Source organism: Tauraco erythrolophus, chromosome 2, assembly GCF_009769465.1.
Source record: "Tauraco erythrolophus isolate bTauEry1 chromosome 2, bTauEry1.pri, whole genome shotgun sequence".
Taxonomy (NCBI): domain Eukaryota; kingdom Metazoa; phylum Chordata; class Aves; order Musophagiformes; family Musophagidae; genus Tauraco; species Tauraco erythrolophus.
In genome coordinates this window covers 18,834,930-18,858,317 of record NC_141466.1, presented here as the reverse complement: position 1 = coordinate 18,858,317, position 23,388 = coordinate 18,834,930, and the positions used below count along the sequence as shown (strand labels likewise).

At 43.7% G+C, this 23,388-nt stretch overlaps 1 protein-coding gene across 2 annotated transcripts in view; it reads right to left on the bottom strand.

The window, feature by feature from the left end:
- Positions 1 to 2,024: 2,024 nt before the first annotated feature.
- The window catches only part of FYN (FYN proto-oncogene, Src family tyrosine kinase), an 86,630-nt gene continuing 65,266 nt past the window's right edge, over positions 2,025 to 23,388 (bottom strand). For both annotated transcript variants that reach the window (XM_086608103.1, XM_086608102.1), the window contains exons 8-12: positions 21,114 to 21,293; positions 18,553 to 18,629; positions 18,296 to 18,449; positions 9,764 to 9,895; positions 2,025 to 2,606 (exon numbers count right to left, since the gene is read on the bottom strand). In XM_086608103.1, coding sequence (XP_086464229.1) covers positions 2,398 to 2,606; positions 9,764 to 9,895; positions 18,296 to 18,449; positions 18,553 to 18,629; positions 21,114 to 21,293 — 752 coding nt within the window. In that variant the 3' untranslated portion in view covers positions 2,025 to 2,397. The remainder of the gene's footprint in view (positions 2,607 to 9,763; positions 9,896 to 18,295; positions 18,450 to 18,552; positions 18,630 to 21,113; positions 21,294 to 23,388) is intronic.

Here is a 23,388-nt window from a genome sequence, read left to right as displayed (position 1 = left end):
TAGGCAAAACTAATGTTTTAGGCTCATCCTGCGTTACAGATGGAAACGATACTGAAGTTTGTGGCATGGCAAAGGCTGCTAAGGAGCTTGGCAGAACGGCCATGCTTTGCCACCGAGCACGCGACATTTTGGCTTCGCCAGCCCGCTGAGCTACTACGGAGTCCTCAGTTCAGTGGATGACGTTTTAAGGCAGGGGGGTAGCTGTGGGAAAAAGAGGACCACGACTCGCTTCGTAAGTACTAAGAGGAAACTACAAGTCCAACAAGAATTATGGCCTCTTCAGTACTCCACAGCTACAGGTACAGCAACATTGAATATATCATGTACATAACATTACTTATAGACTCTACATGTAAAACGTTAACCAATTTGTCATGGAAATCTGGTAACAAGCAACATTGCCACATAAATTCACACTTCAAGGAAGGCTAAGTGTGGAACCTCCCTTGGCAAGAGGATTTTCAGTCAATGTTTTGTATAGAAAATATTAAAACGATGATAATTTGTTCTCTGAATTTCAATTCATTATTGGGTTAGTTCTCAGGAATGGAAAAAGGTTCTCTCTAGAAAATGTGTGAATATTCAGAACATGAATTCACAATCTAAGTATTAAATATTTTAAAAAAAGTTTTGACTGTCAGGAAATCTTACTTAGTTCCAATATTTTAAAGCAATAACAGCAATACAAGGCATAGAAAATCTTCTCCTGCAACACTTGAAAATGTAAAAGCATTCACGCTAAATGCAACAGAACTATTAAAGAATAAACTGCTCGTAGAACAGAGAAATGAGACACTAGCCATGCATTCAACCTTACAGTTGAACTCCAGCTGTTTAAAACATATTGACTTCATTACTTGGAAAATGATGTCCCATAGGTAACCAGTCTGCATATTCCTACGAAATATGATGCCCCAAATGGCATGACACCCCTTCTCGAAAAGTTTTTATCTCATCTCCACCATTATCTCCACAGTTTAAACAAAAGAACAACTATCCAAATGTAAAATGCTCTTTTTTAATTACTAAATTAAGAAAGTTAAACAGTTTTAAAATGTAAACTTGCAAATAAAACATAACAAAATGTAATTAAGACTTTAAAATTTGCAACTCAGTATTAAAAACTCAATAGAAGTAGAAAGGAATTTTTGTTTTTGGTTAAACGTAAGTAATTCAAGGCTGGTACAGACAACTGAAAAGGTAATACTTTGTTCTGTGCATCCCTCATGAAATGTAAAGAAGTGCATAGTAATTCCACTGGAGAATTTGCGGACATAGAGAAAGTAATTTCATTAGCAGTACAGGACATTTAACACACTTATTTTACAATGGAAAAATGTTACACACAAAACAGAAAAATCCTAGTTGCATGACCAACAGTTTAGCAGGTGGACATGGCTAAAATGCTATGATTTTAAGACCATCTGAATGTGGTTACGCTGTCTAATAAATCTTTTTGAAACATTTCAGTATACATGTTTTGATACAAGAAGTCCTTGCAGTTTCAATTTTCCAGTTCAAACGGTGATGGTGTAGTTTTCTTGCTTTAAATATGTTCATTTTAATTTCAAGAACAAATCATCACACACTTGTCAAACATTGGAAACATTACTGTAAATACAGCACATGATTCCTGAAAGAGCAAAGTTACAACCATCTACAGGTACATAATCATAAACAAAAAGTGCAATCCAATTTAAAAAAATCATGCTTGGCAAAAGCCAAAAATTAGATCACTGGCTTTCAGAATCCCACCAGTGTTTTCATGTCTGCAGTAAAATTATCACTTTCTGGGCACTGCTGCAGCAGGACTCATTCAATTCCAAATGAGTTTCCTCTGCAATAGCACCCATATACTGTATGTACAGGTATGTATATATATTATATATATTTTATATATAAAAAAGCAAAAAACCAAACACCTGTCCTGATTTTTTTATTTTATTTGTTAAAACATGAAAAAAAATGTTTTAGACAAAGAGGCCACTTCTGGAAAATAATACTTTTAGTTGAATCAGGAGAAGACTAGTTAAAATCACATAGGTTTTGCATTTTAAAAAAAGGAAAGCACTAGGATCAGTTATTGGCACTGAGTTACTATTTACAATGAACAGAGGTTTTGCAGTTTACATAACATCAATACAATGCAGTTTTGGAGTCTTTGATTAAGAAAAAACAAGTGTTTTTCTCCTTTTCATCCAGGACATTCAGATTATTAGGACAAGTGGTCATAGGCAAGGGCTGCGGAAGTTCCTAGCTTCAGCCCCTCCTGTGCGCGGCGGTGCTGGAAGATGCTGCACTCTGGAGAAGCCGATCACGGAGTCGGAAGCTGAAGGGCAGGTGGGGCAGGGCTGAGAAACACCTGGTAATTCATGACAGTGTCTGGAGACCAGGGATTTACAGGTTGTCGCCGGGCTGGTATTGGGGTTCTGTTGCAGTGAAGTAGTCTTCAAGGAAACCCTGCAAATATTCGAAAGTTGGACGCTCCTCTGGGTCTTTTTTCCAGCAGTGGATCATAAGCTCGTGCAAGGAGATGGGACAGTCCTGAGGACATGGCATCCGATAACCACGTTCTACTTGCTCCAAGACTTCACGGTTATTCATGCCTGTAAAGGGCAGACAAATCCACAGTGCTGAATTACAGGAAAATTAACCTGAGTACATAACTATATCTACAATACGTATGGTTTTCTCGATCATACTAATTTCTGCTGCTTCAGACAAGCGAAACAAAACCACCTCGATGTCCTGTTTCAGCTCTCCATCTCCTGCAAAGTAACCTGGATTATCTTCTTTCTCAGTAGAGGTTTTTAGGATCCAGTGATGAGTAAAACACTGCTCCCATGGTTACTCTCTTGGCTTAATCACAATGAGCAGGATTTGGGACATTTCCTGCCCAGCAACAGTAGCTGTGAAACATATTATGTGAAGTGGTTAAAGAAAATAACAAATATTATTCAAAATTATAGAAATTAAGATGAATTTTTGAAACCCTCATGCTGAGCGTGGGCCTTTCTTGAAACACTCTGTGAGGCCATGCTGCAAAGACTTCAAGACAAACTCTGCTACTTTGGGCTGCCAGGGACATCCAGCAGCGTTGCCTTCAACGCTGGTTCAGCAACTTACTACAGCTGATGTTCAGCGCTCCCTCGATCTGTGCTGGCTAGTATTGTTTCTACCATATCCCACTGTTCCATCCCAACCCAGAAGTGAAAAAAGTTGCTCAGAAGACAAGCCAACTGCCAAGCAAAACAGCTCCACTGCAGAACCACAGCACTCTCTTGCAAACAAATTGCATTCTTTGTTTTTATTTTGGCAGTACCCTTTCAAGTACAACCTAGGTGGAAGCAACAGCAGCAGAAAAGCTCCTTCCCAACTGATTTGTTATTCTAAGTTATCAAATGTTTGGCATTTTTATCCAGTGCATTACTCAGTGCTGCAAAGCACACTCTGAAACTTGATAACAAACTGTATGCTGGAAGAAAAACCCTGAGGAGGGAGAGGGGGAAGGAAAAACATAAACAGCTCTTCAATTTCCTTTTTTTTTAAAAAAAAAAAAGATAGAAAAAAGAACATAAAAGAGACATTGCTGTCTGAGATTAGTCATTTTTTGTCCCTGGAAAGTCAGTCAAGCCAGGTTTTCTCATCACGGCATAATCCAGGAAAATGCTCTTTTTTTCCTTTCTCCTTTCCCCTTCCCCCTTCCTCCCAGTGAAACCCATATATGAAACTAAACCAAGTAATCCTCGTGTTCCTTACTGGATTTCATATGTCCAGTAAGAGCTGCAGCACCTAGGATTTGCCAAAGAGATTCTGTCAGTTTTGACATGTGCTGCTAATTTAAAAAAGGAGTTTCAACTATCTTTTTTTTTTTTTTTTCAAAATTGACTTGATTATTAGTCAGGCTTATAAAAATGGCAGTTTCAGGTATACCTTTTACCTCTTGAAAGGTTTATTTATGTTTACAAATCTAATATCTAGATTCTCTTATCTTATCCCACAAGTTTTAGTGTTTCTCTTTTGATAGCAGGAGCCTGTTGTATCTGCACTTCTAACACCACAGAAAGAATATTTGAGCAGCCTGTGCAACTCTTCTCTCCTAATGAATACCCAAGAGTTTCAACTCTTTTAGTAAATAATAAATGAAATTCTACTTGCAGTATGCTTCTAGACCCCTTAAAACTTTATCCTAAAATCCTTAAATCTGCAGAACGAACTACTCAGCAATATTCTTCTGTGGACTACAGCTATTTCACCTGCTTGAAAATCAGTTTGTGCTCATGGTGTTTCCCGAACTACCATTTGGACCAAGAAGGAAACATCCAATTTCTAAAAGATGGCTTTTCCATTAGTTTTTTATTGCCTGAGAGGGGCAAAAATGAAATAACCTCCACCATCCAGCTTTGTTAGTGAAACCTCCGATAGTCTTAGGATGCCACAGGATATGGCCACTTTTAATGCTCAATACAATAGAAATTTACTGCCCATATGGTCTGGAGACAGAAACACAACGCTGCTTGCCTTTTCCTAGAGAAGCTGCAGTAGTAAAAGTTACTGTGACATAAAGAGGATGTAAAGTTTCTAGTTTCGGCTAAATAAAACACTGGAAAGTGCTTTGCAGTGCTCTGAGGAGCTTGATTAGATGGAGCACAGCAGATGTGCAAATAGCACAGATCTGGGCAATGCTGCTCTTCCAGAAGACAGGAAACATTACTGTAACTAGGCAGCATCCCCACATCCAATGCTAATAAGCTATGTAGATTACTTTGGGCAACGTGAAGTCCAGTAAGGACAGTGATGGTTTTAAGCCACTTTATTCTGGCTTTCTTCTGTTGGACAGAGACTTTGGATCCTTCAAGACCCACTGCATGCTTTCAGACCAATGATCAAACTAATGCAGAGACAAATGCTTAACGTCGGACTCAAAACAGCAGATAAACTGCTGTCTGTCCCCAGAATCTCAGATTCAGATTCTCCAGGAACCCAGAGCTGTACCTCTGCTCATGTTCAAAGGTTCCTCAGACGTGGACATGTTGGCCCTTCTCTAGTACAGTTGAGAAGGTAAAACTGTGTAGTCCTCCAAAGGGGCTAGATCATGTTGGCACTCGGAGCATGCTCTCAAGAGAGAGGTACAATGGAGACAGGTTGATTTATAGGTTTTGTTCAGATTGATCTAGAAGCAGAATTTCTAACTTACATGGACAGCTTCAAAGAAAAGCCAGAATGGCGGGCACAGGGATGGGATATGGGACTTAGGCAAGGAGACTATTCCATATGCAGGCACGATAGGGGACTGAAGGGAGCAGGAAATCTGCTCCTAAAGAAGGACAACCTTTGAAGCACAATGCTGTTCTAACTGAGTACAATATGAACCTCGTTATTTCTGTGCAAAAGTAGTAACAAGTTTTAAAAACCTGGAAGTCATGCCACTTCATTTAGAAATTAAGGCCTAGAAAACCCTGAACAACTCCTCATCCTCAAAACACCCACAAAGCTAGGCTGTCAATATCTATTGAGGTTTTTTTTTTTTGGGTTGATTGGTTTTTGTTTTTTAAAATAAGTTATTATTTGCTTGGTATAAGAGACACAACTTTGAGCTACAGCATTTGAGAGTGGAACTTTCCTGCTTACAAAGAAACTCACCTGAGCTTATCTGTGCTGAGTGCGCATCTCTCTCAACTCCTTATCTACCATCCATGATGACGAAGGTACACACACACATGCCGGCTCACTGATGTGTACTTGGCCTCAGGCTTGGGCCTCGTACCAGGTGCTCTCTGGCACTCGTTGCCCAGCTTCCCCCAGGGATGAGGAGGCTGAACACAGCTCCACAGGGACTGCAGAGCTGCTTGGAGCCCAGACTCAAAGACCTGCCTGCCCAGAGGCAGCAATGGGGATAGTATTGTGGTGGCTGTCACACTAGACAGAAAATGTAAGTGCTTTTCATGTGGCAAGTGCAGCAGAAACCAGAAGGGGCAAGTTCAGAGGTGCTTGTTTAGTGCAGCTGAGATTTTTGCCTTTCCAAAAGGCAACATGTTAAAAAACCCCAAATTCCCTGGCTACTGCTAGAGAAACACTTAAACTCTGTCAAAAAAAAAAAAAAAAACAACAAAAACCAAAACCCAAAACTAAGATCCAAGGGGAATATGGGAAAGGGGAAAGGAGCACTGAAAAAGGTCAACTAAGCAGACTATTTTTTAAACTTGGCTCTTCTTTTACCTATATCTAGTTTTTATGTCCCTGCTGTGATAGTGGAAATAGAATCTCAATTCCCAGAAAGATGGTGACAGTTGCTAATTTCAATCTGCTGTCTTCTGAAAAGAATGGAAAAGCATTAGTGAAGGCTAGGAAAAGCACTAATAAATTAGGTATCATAGCAGCCCATTACGTCTATTGACAGAGAAACAGGCTTGGTTGAAGGATGAAGATGAGAACGCTTGTCAAAAAGTCAGTCTTGCTTGTGGGAGCTATAGAGTCTGGGGCAAGGCTTGATTATGAACTCTAGCCTGATCTTCATCTCTGCCAGCAAAATCTTTACTGCTCATATGTCCTGACACTGCTCCAGCCAAAATGGGGCATGAGGACAGGAACTGGTTGAAATCTGGGAGACAATGAATGCCAAGTCCTGTTCCACACAGTCTGTTCTCCCTTCTTCTACACGAGCTTAAAAAAATGCCTGGTTCTCCAAGACATGAGGAACAGTGCCCTGCAGGCATGGTTACCACCACAGGACTGGGGTGTGTGCTATAAATAACCTCTCCAGGCACTATGATCTTGTCAAGCAAGAGAGCAGTCCCTTTGTCTGAGGGCTTCTACCCACTCCCTCCCACCTTCTACAAGCTGTAAGCAGGAACATCAGTACAACGTGTCCACACTATTTCAGAAACTGGGTACTACAGCAGAGTGACAGCTTCATGACCCTCTTCGTTTCAAGGCTGACCCTTTTCAGAGCTTGCAAATCCACACGTGTTGGGTGCGAAAGTGGTTGGCAGTGCTTACCAACTACTTTCTCTCACCTGTAGGCTGTCCACTTGAGTAAGGAAGGCTGAGTCTTGCTTTTCAGGGTGGTTGAACTCCCGTCTTTTGCTCCTTGTGCAAGCCATGCTGCGATGGCAGGAAAAGCCCTGTGGGTGCATCTGAACCCTACTCCCTGCCCCAGGCATGGACCTGAATTCATGAAGCTTTATGCTTCTGGGAGGTCCTTTCCCTCCCCAGCATGAAGCAGGAGATGGATGATCCCTTTCTATGGCAGGGGAAAATAGAGTCTTTTCTGAGGAGCTCAGTAGGTCTTTGTCGCCTTGGGAAGTCCAAGCCCTCTTTTCAACCCACATGCAAAAAGACTGACCCTTCTGATAAGCCCTCATTTCCCCTTCACCGTTGCCTCAGTCTATAGTCTATAAAAGCGTTCTCAGTTATAGTTTGGGGAATAAGACTGAATTGAAATCTAAAGACTTGGGAAATTCAAATTTAAAATAGAGGCTGCCCTTAGGTAAAACTGACAGAGAGGGGAGTGACAATGAACCATGAGAATGGTTAAGACCTCCTGGCTAAGCAGGGTGGGAGTCCCAGTGGGGGAGGAAGGGCCCTGGCATAGAACTAGGGCAGCGTGTAACCAAGGCAGTACATGACCATGTAGAAAACTGCTGACTCTGATATGTAACACACGAAAAGTTGCTTCCAGCTACTTGATGTCTTCCTAGTGTGGGTGGGGGACAGTGAGTCGGAAGGACATTCAGTGTGTGAAGGCTTAATGTAGTCAAGGATGGAGGGGGAGGACAGCTCTGAAAGAGGAGAGATGTTGCTAGTTGCTTTGATGTGCTCAGACTGCCACATAATAAAACTGTCTACATTATCAGGACACAGACCATGCCTGAGATTTCTGTCATGGATCCTACAAGAAGATGTATATTGCAAGCACTTAAATGCACATACAGTGGCCGCCTCCTCCTTCTGGGAGGGAAAGTAATGCTTGGGAAGTGCAGACATCCTCTGCCGCCATGGCCAGCACTGTGTTCAGTTCCAAACTTGTGCGTTAACATGGAGCTTAGACAGTCACTTTTACCAAGAATAGTATTTTTTTTGTGTGAGTGTGCATGTGTCCATGCTCATGCATGTGTTAAGAGAGAAGGCTACTCACTAAACGTATTTGCCCCACCAATGTGGAGCTCAGGGAAAAAAAATTCACCTTAACTCTGCCCTGGCTGGTGAGAGCCCTCGTGCACCACTTTGCTAGTAGTGACCAGGAATTTTGTCCTCCTGCAGCCCAGTGAAGAGTGTTGTTCACCCTCTGGGAGCAATACCATATCAGCTAAGTCTCATACATCTTCTTTCTGTCTTCAACCTTTGCACACCACGCCACGTCTGCATTTAACCCTCAATCACAGCTCTCCCATGCCACTGCCAGCAATCCTTATGGGAAGAAGACTTTTGTGCCAGCTACTGACACAGCCACTCCGTGTGGTGGCAACACCCACTTTTCTTTAACTGCATGGGGAAGTGCTGGGCAGAGAGACTCATCCATCTCACAGAAACACGTCATCTCGCTTTCTGCTACCTCATTCTCTTGTCATAGTCACAGCTTTGCTAAACTACTCCCTGTTAATCATGACAAAATCCACTGCTGATCACGAGAAGCCTTCCAGTCCCCATATTCTCTTCCCAAATATCAGCTACTGGCTGCCGGGGCTAGCAAAGTTGAAATTCCTGGTAAAACTCTGGGAGTTTAGTTTTGCTGAGTTTGGTCTTCTGAAGTGGCGTGAGATACCACAGGATAAACTGAACTCCACCTTGATGCTTCTCCTGCACAATTTGATGTATGGATCTGACTGCTTGATCGCAGCACAGATTGGAAAATTGAAACTGCTTTCGGGCACTTTCCATTAAATCAGCTGCAGTGCACACAGCCATACCAGTGAGTATTTAGAGATTTTTTTTCTAAAACTAATAAAGTTGCAGCTAGATGCCCTGTTGTTAATATCTGTACTGATAAGAAAATGAAGGGATTAAATTATTTTCCATGTAAAGCACTGCTTTCACCTCACCCCTTTCCTCTTCACCTGAATGCCTACAATCTTCAGGGGGGCAACAGAATGAAAAGCTCTTTCTGCATAGGCAGATCCAATCATCCCTCCTACAAATCCTAATCCATTGGATACTTGGCAGGGTTTCAACAAAGAGCCGTGGGGGCCTCCAGTTCCCCCATGCAGTGAATCTGGTCCTGCTGTGACCCTGCCATGAGCTCTGGCCTGCACATTATGGAATTATTTTCTTTCCTTTCCATCCATCTTGAAAGCATGGATAGAAATTTAAGAGTTTATCAAAAAGAGATTTGGTAAAACCAGACATTCAGACAGTCATCAAACCTTGCAGAGAACCAGACTGACAGAATAAACGGGGTAATGCCAGTCTGGGAGTTTAACTGTTGGTATCTTAAAGTGAATGCAATACTGTGGAGATCAATTTGCTCCTCAGTACAGCAATTTTACATTGCTTTCACTATTTGGCTAGAAAGTATATTAACTGAACTAAGAACAACTAAGAAATTAGAAATTAATCCATTGGATTTTCTGTCCTCTTGTCATTTTTATCATGACCATCACATAGCAGCTTTCAGAGTCAGGACCGTTTTTAAGCATACGCAGAACTTATGCATGATAACCATTCTCCTTTGAGCCAGTGAAAACGAATAAACTTTCCAATTTAAGCATATGGCTCATTCCCACTCCTTTCCCCAGGTGAAGCAGGGCTCAGATTGTTTTCTTACCTGGGTACGGCACTCTCCCTTTTGTTACCAGCTCTGTGAGTAGGATCCCAAAAGACCACACATCTGACTTTATTGTGAACCTTCCATACAATGCTGCTTCCGGTGCAGTCCATTTAATGGGAAACTTTGCACCTAGTGAAAGAATAAATGAGTCTTAATCAGAACAGAGACAGAATCAAAGTACCAGTTTGCAGGTGGCTGTTGTGTTCTGCAACACGTGCAGGTGGAAAGAGCTGCAGGCAAGTGTTAACCAACAGCTCCATGGAGTACGGTCAGAGAGGACAGGTGGGTGGAACATGTAGGGCAGAAGGAAAGACTTGGCAGGGAAGGGGTGGGTTTGTCCCACGTCCCAGGAGAAGGCTAAGACATTTTAATTCAGATTTGAAGTTTTATAAAAGAAAAAAGAAAGTTTGAAAAACCAATAAGCCCAATATAACAGAAATCCTTTCTCCTTAAATGTTTTAAATTAACACTTCCCTGTGATATTTGCAAGTCAAACACAGGTAGCATGTATGAATAGAAGTGAGATTTATTAGAAATGTACCTCCCAGTTTCCCTGCTCAAGCTGAGCAAAGTGCAAAACAAACATGGCAAAAACGTAAATTAAAACCAAACCTAATATTTCCTTAGAAACAGGCAAGGACTTAAAAATAATACTGCCATTCGAGTTGCTTGGAGTGCAATGATGTCAAGGCACAACTTTGGCCTGTGATTTATAACTTGACAGTGTATTTAAGCTGCTGGCACTGAAAAGCCTGTAGTGCCTTCAATACACACAGTTCTAATGCGCTCATCCATCATCAGAGTTTGCAGGAGCCAGTTGTGGCAAGGATGGTAAGATAACAAGCCCTTAAACACTGATTTATTTGCTTTTCCAATCATTTACTGTTTTCTTAGGGAAAATATTTTCAGTGTGACTTTAAAGAAAAGTCTTGTGGTAATAATTAACTTGTAGTGTGTACGAAAAAATATGTAGAGATTTCCCTGGTGTGTTGTATCAACATACAGGCAGAAGAGTTGCATTGCTTATTGCTGATCCCTGGTGACAAACACTCTTGAATTTGGAAACAGACTAACTTTCACTTCTCACCACCCTCTCGTAAAAGTTCCCTTAGCTTTCAGGAGGAGTGTGGAAAGTGTAACAACGTGGACAAATCACTCTCGGGAAGTGAAGTTATGGCACTGTTTACAGTTCCCTGCCAGCACTGTTCCGCCATCGCATCCAGTGCTCCATGTCCCGTGCTTCTGCTATATGCGGCAATCTGACTTGACTCGGAGTACAAAGTAAACACGGTAATTCTCATCTCCATACTTAGTAAAACATCAGGTGTGCTAAAATTTTTCCTGCTCTACGTGTAAGTGATCCTAAGAGAGAATATTACTCAGAAACAAATATGTTTTTCTAGGGAAAACTGTGGTTGCTCAATAAAGTCCTGCTAAATTAAAAGACGCAAGACAAAGTTTCAAATCCCTAATGCCTGAAGTCAGAAACGTAAGTCTAGTTAAGTGTCAACACGTCAGTGGTTAGATTTGCAAAGGTGCCAGAGGATTTTTGGATGTCTATTCACTTTCAAAAAAGGCTGCCTCTTCTGTATTTTCATTAGTTGGTATGCAGGCAGGAGCTAAAATTTGGATGCTTGGCTTTGGTCTCAATTTCCCTCACTTATACTTCTTCATGGGATCAATCTTAATTTACAAGACTCAAAATTTACAGAACTTCAACTTCTTTTATAAAGCACCTTGGCCGTGATGTCCGAGATCTCTGCAGCAGCAGCCTGCCATCTCTTGAGCCTCTGCCCTGGACACTGGCCCTATTTCAGCAGGACCTGCAGCCACGTGGGGTTGGCAATGGGCTCCACCAGCCACTGGCAGATCCTGGGGCTGTACACCCCTTGCTGATCGCTGGAAAAACTGCAAGCTGTGTATATCTGGCGGTCGGGTTCCCTAGGCCTACAGTGCATGGCTTTAGGTGGGCTTATGCAGGCATGCCATGACTATGAGGGCTAATGTCCCCTCTGCTCTCTCGTACGTGCAGCTGAGATAGTACACACCTTCGTTCAGTGCCAGCTGAACAAATAGTTGCAGGCTGGCTAGCAGCCTGAAGGCTTGGACGTTGGCTGGTGGTATGTGAGATGGTAGCCAAGCATGAGGGTTTGCTCGTTTGCATGTTGCACACATTTTATGAAACAATTTTTTTTTTTTTCTTTAATCAGCTGTGTTTTTCTGAGAAGCTGAGCCAGACCTGGTCTAATTCGCTTGTGCTTCACACTTGGATCCAAAGGTAGCAACCACCTACAACTCATCTTTGGAGGAAAGAAATCTCTTCACACTCCTTTGTGGCCAGCTCCCCCTGTATTTTTGCTTTCCTCATCTAGTGTCAGTGTGGCACAAGGAGCTGAATATGTGGAGTGTCAAGGGACCACAGGAAGGTGAGAAGCAAGGTAAGTAAGTGAGAAGGAGGAACAATTCCAGCGCATCCCTCGTCCTGAGAGCTAGACAGTACAAACCCCATTGGGCTGTGATGAGCACTGCTGGAGAAGACAAATGGTCTTTTCCAATGGATTTTCCAATAACAGGATAGCTACTCATTAGGTTCCTATGTTGCCCCGGCCATAAGTGATTCTCTGGCTAAAACAATTAATACAAAAAACACATGTTCTGCATTTTGTGCAGTATTTCCTGAACTTTGGTTTGAAGTGATAGATGGGAAAGAGGGAAAGGCAAGGTTGGCAGGGAGGTCACTAGCAGAGCCCTGCCTCATGGTTTTCTGCTCCTGCACTGCATGCTGGAAGCTAGATGGACCACGAGAGCCTGCAAAGCAGTATGGCAGAGCCACCAGTAAGGGCTGAGACCAGTGAGGATGTACCAGGCTGGACACCTGCACAGCTGCAGGTACAGCACATGCACTGCCACGACACAAAGAGATTACACACAGCTTGTGCGAACGGGGCTGTGTGTGAGTGTCTAACAGGGATCCCCCCAAGGTGCCGCCTCCCATCTACTGTCTGGCCCTGGAGACACAGGCAGTGCACTTCTGTGAAAACACAAAAATCCCCAAACGTGCTGAGCACCTCCCCGAAGCCTCCTGATTGCTGCTGCTATACGAAGCGTTTGCACAGGCCAGGCACTGTGCGTGGCTCCTGACCAACACACGGTCTCCGCGCTTATTCTCTTCCCAACATGCCGATTAAAAAACCCACCCCCTCCCTCTGCCCAGGCCTCAGCAGCTCATTAAACACGCTGACTTTGTGCTGCAAACAAATTACAGCATCAGATCATCAGATAAAATGCGTATTACTGACAAGCATGTTAATAAATCTGATAAAGCAAATTACCCCAGCTGACAAGGCAGCCTATCTCCTACTTTGAAGGCAGATTTTACATCAGTGGGGGGGATTTCTCTCTTTTTTTTTTTTTTCTGGAATCCATTTTATTACAAACTAGCAGGTCAGTAACTCCATGGGTAGGAACGAGCTGCGCACTGCGTTATTAGGTCAGGATAGCCTGTCTTTGCCCCAAAGCGAGGTACTGATCTGCAGCTTTTATCTCTGTCCCTTTTTTGAGCCTGGGGAAAGCCTTTTTTGGGTTTTTGCACTGCTTGCAACTGCATCAAGCCAAAGCTGCTTGGACAATTTACTGTTACAGCAGTTGGCCCCGACTCCTACCTCTGAGAATTTTTGTGAGGCTCAGCCCTGTTCTTGGGACCTCTGCCCAGCTCTGCCCAGGCATTCACACAGGTTATCTCTCAGGAGGATTTCCTTGGGAAAAATCAATGCGTGGCTCTGTTTTAATTCTTCGTTGGCTCTAAGCAGATCGCGTGATGAGAAGGAGCAGAGGGGGCTGGGATAATTGGGTGACCTTGACGTACAGCTCTCAGCATGGTTTCTTCTGAGGCAAGTGAAAATCCCTCAGAGCTTTGTTTTTTCAGATCTAAATCTCGAGGAATCAGAAACCTCTGAAATTCATGCCCCAGAGCAACTGCCTGTTTCCAGAAATGTTACAAAGCTGCTACTTCTCATAACTTAAAACCAAACCAAACGCAGCACCCCAAGCTCTAAGACCCAAAAACCAGGGCAACTCTTGGGTTAGCGATCCTAGAACGTAGTGCAGCACTCAATTGATCCTGGGTCTGGAAAGGAAAAGCCACAAAAGGTAAAAATGAAGTGCTGAAGCAAGCATGTAACAGGAAACGAGTCAGCCCTGGTAGGCAATGATGAGTACCGTGTGGGAGGGACTGCGCAATTACATTTTTTGTGCTGTGAGAACGAACATGTAATTACAAGCCTGGCAAAACATCAGGATCAGAAGCAGGCTCCGCAGGCTGACCCCTCCCCGGGAAGTGGGGAGACAAGGGGCGGAACTGCGGGTCTGAACACCCCTCTGGCCCTCTGTCTGCACACCCCCTCTTCCCTTTGGCCTTCCTCTTGACCTGGCCACGCTCCTTCTTGAAGAGCAGATGGCATCTCTGTAGGAGCATATGAGTGATCCCCCTCTGAGACCCTGGGGGCTGGCTGTTGGGAAGCAAGAGTCCTTCCTGCTGTCCGCTCCACAGCTGTCCCAGAGAACGGCAGGTAGAGAGCAAGAACAAAGCCCTAGACATTACAGCTCAAAGTACAGTCAGTCGTGAACAAGAGAGATCTGATTAGCTGGTGAGCTGGGAGCCAAGTCTCTACAAAAGGACTGGGGAGAACCTGGAAGGGGGAAAAAAATCCCTGATTACTTCTAGGAAATCAAAATAAGAGGCATCGCTTGTTTTTAAGCAGGGCAGGAAGGAGATATTTCTAAGTGTTAAGGAGGCAAAAATGATTTGAGAGTTTACAAACACGTACTAGAGCTCTCAAAATAGCTCTGATTTTTCTGGAAGGCGTCAGAAAGATCCTTATTGTTTCATGTGTGCTTGGAGCGGCACTGGTGCAAGTGCTGCCAGTGTACGCTGTAGAAACATGGCCTGGAAAATAACTCTGCTCTTTTTTTTATTAAGACAATTTTAAATTTCTATCAGCTGCTACTACTTAGAATAGTAACAACTCTTCCCCAGCAACTCTGGAGCACTCGGCACTCTCCACAAAAATGCCATGTGCTTGGCCAAAACTCCGCATAGCTGCGAACAAGATCAGTGTAAGGGTAGCAGAACTGCATGGGAAATTCTGTGTTGGAGGTGATGGGAAGCTTCTGTCTGTCCTGTAGGATATCAGGAGTTTAAAGTCTTACAGGACTGACAGAAGCATCGTCACTGGTGGAAGGAAACAAGACTGAATGCCTGAAACTGGGGCAGGGAGGGAAGATGTTGCAACAACAGCAGCCAAAAGAAGCAAGCCCCAATGGTGTAGGCTGCAATGCAGTCCACCAGTGTAGCCTTAAAAATGGGCGTCACTTTAACAGGCGTGTTTTTCCCCTTTGATTACTCACTTCCTCTAAAAGTAAGAGAAGCCAAAGTCTCATTACAAGCCAAGAACTTTTTTTTGTATTATTTAATGGCAGTGTATAGCTGCTAGTCACACACTTTAAATCATTAGCTGCGTGACCATGTCTTTCCTCCCTGACCATTGCTGAGAAATGGCAGTGCAGACAACGAACCACTTTTTATTTACCTCTCATAAATCAAGAGAAGTCAAGCCTCCTTTGTTCAATCCAAAAAGAAAATAAACCAGTCAGTAAAACGTTACCACCAGGCTGAGTAATACCCATACAGGTTCAGGAATCCTGCACTCTAGCCCGCTGGGGGCTGAAAGCATCCCCATCTGTTTCCTTTCAAAATATTTAATCGGAGACAAAAATGACAGTGGGGGAAGGGAGTAGGAGATCAAGCAAGGCTGGAGAAAACCACCTCTTCCCCACGCCGACAATGAGCTCTGTACTAACACACTTAAGCCAAGAGAAGGACGACTGCAGAGGAGAGAGTGACCAGAGGCTTTAATCTTCAGATTTTGTAAGGCAAAACATTTCCTTTCTCCCACAGGAGCTGCCAGTCTGGTGAGCTCGCCGTTCCCCTCCCCTCCGCTGGCCAGGCTCTCCTCCCGTGTCAAAATTCCCACTGAAGCAGTAGTCAGCTAGATAAACAGAGCGGTCCCCAGATGCATCCCCTTGGAGGCTGAAGTAATAGGTCATGGGAAACAAGCAGAGGCAACCATTTCCTTCTGATACTGTGGTCTCCACCAAGCAGTGCTCAAATCTGAAGTTTAACTAAACAAACCAGGCCTGAATCCCACTTGAAGAAAAATTCCAGTGGCACATTAGAAACCATGTTTCTTCCTCAATAAATTAAAGGTCTCAGGCTCAGCCTGGCTGCCCAGCTGGCTTGGAAGCCAGGTTAATTGCAATGAAATGTAAATTGAGAGCATGCTGCTTGGCCAAAATGCACCCCTCCCTAGAACAAGATATCACTTAAGAAAGGGTCAAAAAAACATTAGTGAAAGTAGGGAAACCTTTCCAAGAGATGCTTGTGATTACAGCTCTTTGGGTCTCTCTTTTAAAAAATTCTGTAGCTTTGAAGGACTTAAGCCTGATGCCCTGAGGTCAGGGGAAGGAAGTATTGTCCATTGCCCTGAAGTATGGGAACACTGGGTGACTTCTCCATGTCACCCATCCCAGATGAAGCCAGGAAAACATGATTCAGATCTCCTGATCATCAGTGATGTGGGTTAAAAGTCAAATTACTTCTCTATTTCTGGCCACTTTTTCCACAATACAAGTGATTTCCGTTGCGGAAGAAGGCAGGAGATACCCATGACTACGGTCTCTCTCCCTGCCAGTCCCAGTGTTATGCTTTTCTCAGCTCAACGTTTTCCTACCCCAAATCCAATAATTTTTATTGTCTTAAAAAATCTAAGCTTCTCCTCAGCATCGGTCAGGCAGGTTTTCATGGCTTTCTAACACGTGAAGAGGGCAAAACTATTCCGAGAGATTTAAACCAGGAAGAAAACCAGCCATCAGAGGATTTCCTAGGGATCAGGAGCCTGAAGAGATCTGGCCAGAAGTAGGTCACATACTTGCCTATTAAAACAAACACTTAGTCATGTCAAACTATATGTTGGGTGGTTTCCAAAGGGAACAACAGAGATGGCAGGAAAACAGACAGAAACAGAGATAATACAGGACACTGTTTCAAAGCCATTCTGCAGACTGGATCCGGCTGCCTTGTTCAAGGAAAACTCTTCTCATTTTACACAGGGGAAGGGCAAGCAGGCAGCTTTCTGTCTACCAGAGCCTGCAGACGCTCTTGTTACTCCGGAGAGAATGACACGAGGCTATTTTCTCTAGCAAGGAGCAATTCCCACCCTCAGGCTGAAATCAACAGTGGTTAGCTCTCTGCATTAACACCTACCACGAGTTCTTCAAGAGCCCTTCCAGAATAATCAGGCCTCACCGTCCAAATGTGAAGCAGGCAACTTTTAGGGTGGACGCAGCCTGTGGTCCACATCCCTGCGACTAGGTACTGCTGACAGCAGTTCAGAGGGGTGTGAATGGTGTGAGAGCTGCTGCTCCCAGGCCAAGACGAGGCATGCTGGAAACTCTCTGGCTCCTTCTGTCAACACTTGAAAGTTACAGAAAGAGGTTAGCTCTTTCCTAGGAATTAATAGCAAAACCCATGCTGAAACAGGGGTTTCTGGTCAAGAGAAAAAACTCACAACAGGAAGGGGTAAATGCAGGTTATGAAGTACTTAACCAACCGGCCCTTTCTGGTGACATATAACAGGGTTTAACGGATCACTCCTTGGCTTTGGCACTGAAACGAACAGAGTGGTATTTACTGACACATATTGAGCAAGCGCTACCAATGTACTGCCAACAGAAAGAGAACAAAACTGCAGCCCTGCAAACTTGGACCAACATCTGACAACTAAGCATGACTTGTAAAGAATGACTAACTACAAAGAGCCTGTGTCATGGCTCAGTCTAAACACACACATGCTTTTTTAAAAAAAGCTACAATACTCTCTGAGACATTTTTATAGTGTATCAGTGGTCGGCTGTGCCCAGCACTCTGTGTGGCACTGGAAAACAGCTTTTCTATTAAAGCAACTTTTCAAGTTCCCAAAGAAAACATAGCTCTCAGAGAGACAGCTCCATTGAAGAGAGAGACACAATTCTTTGACTCGTTTGAAATAAAGAAAATAAGAATAGCACAGCAATGTTGATAGCGGTTAGTAAATACTAGAAGGGACGGTACAAAAGAAATAGCTTACACAGGCTTTGCTGGATAACTCCATTCAGGCTTTCAAGGCTGGTAAGTAAAGTAGCCTCTTTGTTATGGCACCATGAGGATCTTGTCTTTACTGTCACTTCACCCATCTGTGCTCCCACTCATCATCTTTGTTTCATTGCAGTCAGTTTTTAAAGAGAAGACAACTAAGTAAGACGTTCTCTTTAGGACATGCATTCAGCAGTGAAGTTGTGGGCTAGGAGTTGAAATGAGTTCAGGATTTAACTGAAAGCAACCCCAAAGCATATGAAAGAGCGCTTTTTAAAGCCATGTTCCACTCTTTTCATCACAAGAATGACACTCAGTGCTACACTTGCCGCTGTATCTACCTTGTCTGGCCGTATATTCGTTGTCTTCAATCAGTCTTGCCAATCCGAAGTCGGCAATCTTGCATATTAGGCCATTGCCCACCAGAATGTTTGCAGACCGCAGATCTCTGTGTATGTAATTCATTCGCTCGATGTACGCCATTCCTGCAGCCACCTGCGAGAAGCATGGAACACAATCGGTGCATTTCAAAATGAACTCAGACATACATGGGATATAAAACATACACACTTAAGTGCTCAATGATCTGAAGACAGACCTGGGCTGCCATGTCCACCAAATTCGGTAACTTCAAAGCTCTTCCTTCTCCATCTTTTAAGAAATCTAGCAAACTTCCTGCAAATGCAAAGTTAGCACAATAGAGAGATGTTAGAGAAACAATGGCTACTCATCAGGATGGAGGTGCAGCAATATCTGCAATATTAAAGACAGCAATGTTTCAAGTTCAAGTGGAGAGTTTCAAAAAAACCCACAATATCTTAGAATTCTTCTACTATACTTGTTTCACTCTGCTTTAAGGTTGGCTTGCAGAAGAATATGTCACTAGTCCAAAGAGAGTTGCAGGGAAAAGAAAAATTGTTATTAATTTTCCTGACCATTACTGAGAAAGCTGATCTTTCTCAACTTTTCCAGTCCTCTTTGAAACTACATACCTGCTGTTGTCTAAAGGCCTCATAAGCTATGGAAAAAGCCGTATCTTGGCTCAACCTGCTCCAAAAGACAGGTCAGCTTGGAGCCTGGTGAGCCCAAAGGAGGTAGCATTAACAAAGGCAAATTTTCCTTAGAAATGAGTAGTTCTTCTCTAGATAACCCAAAACTAAATGTAGCACAAACCATTAATTTTAGAAGACCACTATGCAAAACTAGAGAAGATGAAGCAGAGATCAAATGAGAGCATTTTTAGCAAAAGCAATAAGGACATAGCTCCCTTGTGCAAGGGAAAGTAAGGAGGTTCCTTGTAGCTTTTAAGAAAAGCCTAGGATGCTAGAACTCCCTTCCTGATCTTTTATTCAAACAAAGAAGTGTGGCAGTCTCCTTTAAAAAAGGTCAGTAAATTGGTTTAATAAATAAGGGGAAAAGACAGACAATTAGGCATTTCTCTCCTGATAAATCATCAGCCTCAAGCTCAGATCCAGCGATGTAAAATGTTACAGTAAAAACTAGTAAAGTAAGCCAAAATAAACCATGGACTTCAGAAGGATTTTGAGAACTCTTTTTAAAGGGGGAAAAGCACATGCTTGTCACTGAGACATATGATTAAAGTGTGAGTTAGTCAGGGCTTGGATGCCTCTGAAGAGGGAGGTAGGCAGGCACCTGCCAGGAAAATAAAAATCAACTCCAAATAGACTGAAAAAATGCACTTAAAATTTCAGAGTGTATCCTCCAATGTACAATGAAACTTCCCTGTGAGAACTCATGTTTCCTATTTGGTTCCTTTGCTTTTCCAAAACAAGCAGATTTCTTGCTCTGCTCTCAGCACCCCTGCTGGAGATCTGATGGAGTGAGAAGTTTTCCTTTTCTCATTTTACTGTATCGTTACCAGTTAAGTAGCTTAAAGAGAGAAGGGAGAAGGGGAAAAGGAAGGGGAAAGAGGAGGAAAGAATCATTTGTGCCAATCAGGTATTGAAATAATAAATGGGATTGAGGGAAAATTAAGCTGGTGCGTATGATAGAACGCAGGACTGCTAAAAGAAGAAACAAAAATCTTAGACCAACAAGTAAACACTGAAAGAAGATGCTATATGAAGTTTCTGGCATCAGGAAAAGCTAGGAACTTGGGAAGCAGCATGTAATATTGTTCAAACCTAGAAAATGCAAGTCTCCACTTGTCTGGGAAGTTTAGATGCTGATGCAGTTGGAAACACTTGGACTGTCCTGTCCCACCTGGTGCAAATTTTCTTTGTACATCTAGTGGATTTCAGGTTTTGGCCCCAGTTCGGAGCTGAATTCATAATTCTCCTGAAGCCAGAGGTGAATTTAGTTTCCTGTTCCCTCTCTCCTTCCTCATATGCTGTTCAGGCATCACACTGCACCTCCCTTCATCGCTATAGGCTCGGGGAAGAGTGGCTGGAGAGCTGCCTGGCAGAGAAGGACCTGGGGGTGTTGGTTGACTGCCGGCTTGATATGAGCCAGCAGTGTGCCCAGGTGGCCAAAAAGGCCAATGGGATACTGGCGTGTATCAAGAATAGTGTGACCAGCAGGAGCAGGGAAGTGATCCTGCCCCTGTACTCGGCACTGGTGAGGCTGCACCTGGAATATTGTGTCCAGTTTTGGGCCCCTCGCTTTAAGAGAGATATTGAGCTCCTGAAGTGAGTCCAAAGAAGGGCGACTAAACTGGTCAAGGGGCTGGAAAATAAAACTTATGGAGAGCGGCTGAGGGAGTTGGGGCTGTTTAGCCTGGAGAAGAGGAGGCTGAGGGGAGACCTGATTACAGCCTACAAATACTTGAGAAGGGATGGTGGGGAGGTGGGGGAAGGACTCTTTACGTTAGTGATGGGTGACAGAACAAGAGGAAATGGGTATAAGCTTAGTCAGGGGAGATTCAGGTTGGATGTTAGAAAGTATTTCTTCTCTGAAAGGGTTGTCAGCCACTGGAATAGGCTGCCCAGGGAGGTGGTTGAGTCCCCATCCCTGGATGTGTTTACGAATAGGGTGGATGATCTACTTAGGGATATGGTTTAATGGGGATTAGGGACGGTTGGACTCGATGATCTCTAAGGTCTTTTCCAACCTAGAAATCTATGAATCTATGAATCATATTCCCAAGGAGCATCAACAAAGAAAAAATATTGTTATCAAGAGCAGCAGCTCTGGCTTCACCTTTGCTCATGTACTCCGTGACAATATAGATAGGTTCTTCAGATACCACAGCATAAAGTTGGACCAGTTTGTCATGTTTTAGCTTCTTCATGATTTGAGCTTCCTCTAAGAAGGATTCTGGAGACATAGTGCCAGGCTTCAGGGTCTTGATAGCCACTTTAGTATTTCCATTCCACGTACCTACAAGCACAGATACTTAGTTAGATTAAACAACTTCTGCTCCTTTTTCTGCCTGATGCCTAATGTAACCAAGGAATAAACTAGCAAGGACACTTAATATATTTTTTTTTTAAAGTGTGGTTTCCCATGTTGCCTTATCGTTATATTCCTCCCACGCCTCCCTCATATTTTAGTCTTTTTCTATTATATTGAAAAATAATACTCCCATTGGCACTGGGGCACAATTGCTGTTGTCCTACTCAGACAATGCTTCCACTGATGTCCACAGAAACCTTCTCTGAGTAAGAAATGCAGGACTGCTGAAACCCACGTTCATGTATTCCCTTGCTAAAGAGTAATTGCTACAGACAACACAGGCTCCAGTCACAGATTTGGATAACAAAACTGGTTAAACTCAGAACTTTCTTTTTGCAAGACATTTTAACATTTTGGTTTTGTTCTGTTTTGCTTTTGTCAGAGGATAAAAAATATTGTAAGAAAAATTTCCAAGAAAAATTCTGAAACAATCTCATGTTAGGTACACAGGTGTGTTTCCAAATCAAAATGCGTATTTTCCTTCCCTTCCTCATCTCCAGGAGCTCAGTAGCTGCTAATTGAAAAGGAGGTGTTTCCTATCCACTTCCCTTTGTTCTTTACTTGTGGTCAGCACTGAAATGGACAAGTTACATCATTTTTCAGCCATCATCTACCAAGCCTTCTGTAACACCTGAAAGCCTGCACGAGGGGCATGAAGTGGGAGGAGGAGAATACCAGGCTTGCCTGTGACAAGCTGAGAGCAACTGAAGGGCAGCAGAAAGGAATTCCAGACACTCCAGCCAGGAAGTCAGCTTCATTGAGAGCCCAATTTAAATGCCTCTATGCAAATGCACGTAACATGGGGAATAAATAAGAGGAATTAGAGACGTGCACATGCCTGCAGGGCTATGATGTTATCGGCATTTCGGAGATGTCGTGGGATGAATCCTGTGACTGGAGTGCTGGAATGGAAGGATCCAGGCTCTTTAGGAAGGACAGGCAGGGGAGATGAGGAGGAGATGTCGCCCTCTATGTCAAAGACCAGCTGGAGTGCGTGGAGCTGCACCTGGGGATGGATGAGGAGCTGACCGAGAGTTTATGGATTAGGATTAAAGGGAGGGCAGGGACAGGGGACATAGTAGTAGGGGTCTGCTACAGGCCACCTGACCGAGAAGACTGAGCAGATGAGGCCCGCTATAGACAAATAGGAGCAGCCTCACATTCATGAGCCCTGGTCCTCATGGAGGACTTCAACCACCCCGATATCTGTTGGAGGGACACACAGCAGGGCGCAAGCAATCCAGGAGGTTCCTGGAATGTGTTAATGATAACTTCCTTCTCCAAGTGATAGAGCAACCAATGAGGAGAGGTGCTATGCTGGACCTTGTTCTCATGAACAAGGAGGAGCTGGTGGGGAATGTGAAGCTCAAGGGCAGCCTTGGCTGCAGTGACCATGAAATGGTGAAGTTCAAGATCCCTAGGGTAGTGAGGAGGGAGCACAGCAAGCTCACTACCCTGGCATTCAGGAGAGCAGACTTGGGCCTCTTCAGGGATCTGCTTGGTAGAGTACCATGAGATAGAGCCCTGGAGGGAAGGAGGGCCCAAGAAAGCTGGTTAATATTCAAAGATCTCAGGAGCAGTGCATCCCAAGAAAGAGGAAGTCAGGCAAAAACATGACGAGGTGGGACTGTATGAACAAGCTCCTGGACAAACTCAAGCACAAAAGGGAAGCCTACAGAGGGTGGAAGCAAGGACAGGTAGCTTGGGAGGAATACAGAGAAATTGTCTGAGCAGCTAGGGATCAGGTTAGGAAAGCTAAAGCCCTGGCAGAATTAAATCTGGCCAGGGACATCAAGGGTAACAAGAAAAGCTTCTATAGGTACATCAGTGATAAAAGGAGGAATACAGGAAATGTGGACCCTTTCTGGAAGGAAACAAGAAACCTGGTTACCCAGGATATGGAGAAGGCCTCAACAAATTTTTTGCCTCAGTCTTCACTGGCAAGTGCTCCACCCACACTGCCCAAGTCACAGAAGGCAAAGGCAGGAACTGGGAGAATGAAGAACCGCCCACTGTAGGA